General features: G+C 38.2%; 1 protein-coding gene across 1 annotated transcript in view; it reads left to right on the top strand.

The window, feature by feature from the left end:
- Positions 1–2,205: 2,205 nt before the first annotated feature.
- Smp_089650 (hypothetical protein) overlaps positions 2,206–4,241 on the top strand; it is a gene marked incomplete at its 3' end in the record, with an annotated part of 8,039 nt that continues 6,003 nt past the window's right edge. The window contains exons 1-2 of the mRNA XM_018792974.1: positions 2,206–2,263; positions 3,631–3,840. Coding sequence (XP_018647533.1) covers positions 3,685–3,840 — 156 coding nt within the window. The 5' untranslated portion in view covers positions 2,206–2,263; positions 3,631–3,684. The remainder of the gene's footprint in view (positions 2,264–3,630; positions 3,841–4,241) is intronic.

Genomic DNA, 4,241 nt, shown 5'->3' with positions numbered 1-4,241 from the left:
GAGAACAAAGTTTGCTTGTTATGTCTGACGTGGTGCTCTATCATTAGAGAGCAAGTAGATATGCTCCGGACTCCGAGTTACCTTCACTAGTTCTTCTGTTGATCATCTACGACAAGAAAACCACACACTTTGGTTACATGTCAACACTAGGTAAGAGTGACCACACAGTTTCAGTCTTTGACTTCCATATCGTTGTCAGCAACGGGGCAAGTATAAGCCATATAAAGCCTTCGAAAAACAAGAATTTAAAAGAATTGTCCGTTCAGATTCGTAAGTGGCCAGGACGACGAACCACAATCATCTTTAGAAAGAGCATGTAAAGATTGTAGAAATATACTAATAAACGTGCAGCACAACGTGTACCCTTGACGATACCGAGGAAACCGGGAAAATCTGGACTATGTTTCAGTAAGGAGTTTCGTACGCTGCTCTATAAAGGAAAACAAGTATAGGAGAGATTTAGGTTACCAAGTACTAGTGAAAGAAAATTAAATATCAAACTGTCACAGATGCCTGTTCCTTGGCCCTATGTAAGTATAGTGGGGCGAGGGTCGAACCGACGTTCCTACGGAAGTCGATTCTAGGGGGAAGCTAATGTAACAGCTCAGGTTGGTTGGTTAAGAGTTGACCCCAAACAACCAAGCATATGCTAAAACAGTATTGTTCAAGTATTCATTCACTTCCTTACCTTTTGTAAGCGTTATATTCCCTACTATCTTATATGGAATGTTGAGAGCCTTTGTTTGTCTGAACAGATAATCCCACGCTCCACTGTGACTGCGCGAAGATCGAAATAAAGACCTATTCACTACTTCTCTGGTTTCTTCTATCAATAGCACGAGGGTTACCTATAGGCACGAAATATTCGTAAATACACTGAATTATGAAGAGCGCGGTACAACCACATCGTACAAAATTATCCCCAGTGGAAGACGACCTCAATGAAGTTGTTTAAGCAATGTGTACAAAATGGATACTTCTCTCAAGTGAAAGATAGGTCCTTCCGTTCATATTCCAGATAGTGTAATATAGGAATTAACAGTAAAGCGCTCATGTAAATAAGTGATTTCCCAGATAGAGAAACTGTGCTCACTTGTGTATTTTAGGGTACAAATCAACTATCTAGTCTCCTGTAGTTACCAGTGCTGGCAATATCAAGATACAAAATGCGATAGAAAATGAAGGTTGCGGTTCGAAGCTTCGTGATAAAGTGCGGAAATCATCTGAGTGGTTCAGAATCAAAAGTCGTCGATAAATGGCTAATAGTGCGTTATGGTGCATAATGGTCACCAAGGTACAGATACATACAAGATGAACAATGTTAATCTACACTTTGGCCTGGCACACACTTATCTGTGCGTTATTCCCAGTCAGTTCTTGAAAACATCTGAACTCTGAGCAGTATAACCTATCAATATTCCTCGAAATTTCGGGTCAATAAGTAAAATCTTTTGCAACGTCGGTGCAAACACTTTGTATACAGAGTCCTTTCGACTAACACTTGAGTATCTCATACAAATGCCTGACTCCTGACTGAAACAAGACAGTGTATTGTTAAACTGTCTAAAAATAACACGGCCAGGCTGAGACCAAGAATATCAAAAGCGTTGAATGACGAGTAATTGACTGGATGAAACTTATTTCCCTTGTCATATGGTAGAACCAGAGGTGAGTTGATCACAGTCCTTAATTTAGCATTTGGCAGATCCCAAATTTTGTTGCCTTCCAGAATGAGGAATTCACGACGACATTCCCAAAAATTCAGAAACTCAGAAACAACATGAATTGACCTTGGGGAGTAAGCAAATTTTATGGACGACTGCAAACAAGATAGCCAACGTGATCTATATAGTAATGGAACGATTTGTGGTATGAAATAACGCAACTGCAGTTGCTGGACAGTTTTAACATGAATAGTGAACCAATACGTGTGAATTATTAATGTCTTCATTACAAACAAATATCAGCAATATTACTAGAATGCTTGGTAGCTGTAAGAGTGGATGAACTTCAAACTAGATTCTTATTACTTCGTCCGTATACGTTATGTCTAGTGACAATGTCCATAATGTGATGAACATTAACCACGTATTTGTTATTGTATATGTCAATTCCTTAGAATTCTTTATTTGCTCCACTGGTCGGCTACATATTTCAAGGTTGTTAGGCGGTTTATCCAAGTTTCGCGGATGGTCGCCAAATTTTCAAGTTTCTGCATAAGACACACACTGTTAATTTTCAAATCACAGGATCAGGTAACTATGTAAGTAAGAGGCATAAATATTCAGAATCCGAACCCTGAATCCCCAAAAAATTGATTACTCCTCAGCCTTGAAGCGCTATTTATTAATACAGTAAGATGATCCCGGGAATGTACTAACTGGCAATATAATACATCAAAAGAGCATCAAAGAGGATAACATCAATTTAGTTCGTATTTTATTGTTACATACATCGAAAAAATTTTGTAACGCAGTTGCTGCTACCTTAACATAGGGGTTAGGCTTGTCTATCGTGATGAACGAAGTGGGATATACTATCTGGAACAATCATCCACCAAGGTCCCAATATGCCAGGCAGGTCGACTGAAGAGCGGTAAGACTAAAAGCAGGAAACCCAAGATCCGAGGGCGAAGTCGTACTGTTCACCGTACAGAGGTGTGATGGCAGTATTTATTTAAACACCACCAATCCGCCCTCTTGAGATATGTAAGCCTTAGTCAGTTTTCGTGAACGTAATTTATTGAAGCGACTACGATTAATTTAGGTACCGTGTGACTTTTATTTATGTCCTAATTCTTACTGTACAGTATACCTGTATACTGTATGTATATCTTGTGCTTTAGAAAAAAGTTGATCTGAATCTAATAACTAAGTATAGTCTGAACGAAAAGCCTTATAATTTCGAAACAACGGGCAAATCAGAACGTTTAACGGTTGCGAGGATATAAGTCTTAAGAACAGATACTTGATGGTGGTATTTTACAACAGAGCTAACAGTTCACCCACGTATATGGAACTTATCTATATTATTATCTAGTTTTATGATATTAACGTTTTTATTTCAATAAGCTGTCTATCTGAAAGCACAAACTTAAACGAATATGCGAAGATACGATTTCTAAACCTTTCATGGGATATTTCTATTCACAAAGCAGAAAAGTAATATTAAGGTTATATTCTTATGGCAGTTGTTTTCTCATCATGCTGACGCCTGTATATACTTTCAGATGGAAATGGGTTGTTCCCTTACCCATCATAAATTAGAATTTCACCAGGTTCGCTGACCTATCGAGTGCACTCTATCATTCATAGCTATAAGTATACGTCTCAAGTATATTAGTAATAAAGACACTGGAATATTAAAGTAGCATGGTACCACTAGTCATAGAAAATTGCATTACAATTATTAATGACATAAAAGCTTATGAAACTAGCTTTGTGATGAACATGGATGAGATGCACTACTCAGATCCCAAACAGAAATGAGATCAACAGGGTTTAACCTTCCAACCTTAAGAATGACATATCATAATTTGAACTGCTTTTAACATCAAATAACTAGACTAGTCGGTGTATATCAGACGAACACCGCAGTGTTGGCTTCATTTATAACTGTTTTCTTTTTCAGCTGTGAAAACTTATCTATTCATAACAGGAAATCCTGATTGGATAACTAATTGAAATGCCATTCAATTATTTTTCATTTCGAATTCGGTGTGCACACTATTTATTAGCTCGAATCAGTCTCTTCCAGTCAGTTTGTCTGTTATTATGGTTAGGTGAGCGGGCTTATCATGAAACAGAGCCACCTATACATCCGTGGATAGTTTATACGTATGTGAGTTAACCAAATGTCTTTATGATGTAAAAAGGAAATAGTTTCAATTTGAATCCGAATTAAAATCCCATGTTCAATGGAAATGTTTTACTACTTATTGGACTGTAGGGCGTATTATCACTGCTAGTGTTCTTTTAGTAAAATTTAGAAAGAATAGCATGTCGATTGTGATTGGGTACATTTTCTTAGTAAGATGGTGGTTGGAGGTGGTCAACAGGAAACCCTGGACCCGGGTTTCGTGCTACTTGGCACTCGTCAGCAAGGTGTACCTGTAATCTTGAGGGAACTGATGCTCCCTGGCGGATTCGATCCCGTGTCACCCAGCTTCACAGTCAGAGACGTTACCACTGAGCTATTCGGGCCGCAACTGGATGGATTCAGTATATTTTATGGTTAAATGA

Source organism: Schistosoma mansoni, chromosome 1 (assembly GCF_000237925.1).
Source record: "Schistosoma mansoni strain Puerto Rico chromosome 1, complete genome".
NCBI classification, from domain to species: Eukaryota; Metazoa; Platyhelminthes; class Trematoda; order Strigeidida; family Schistosomatidae; genus Schistosoma; species Schistosoma mansoni.
This window is presented reverse-complemented; position numbering and strand designations above follow the sequence as displayed.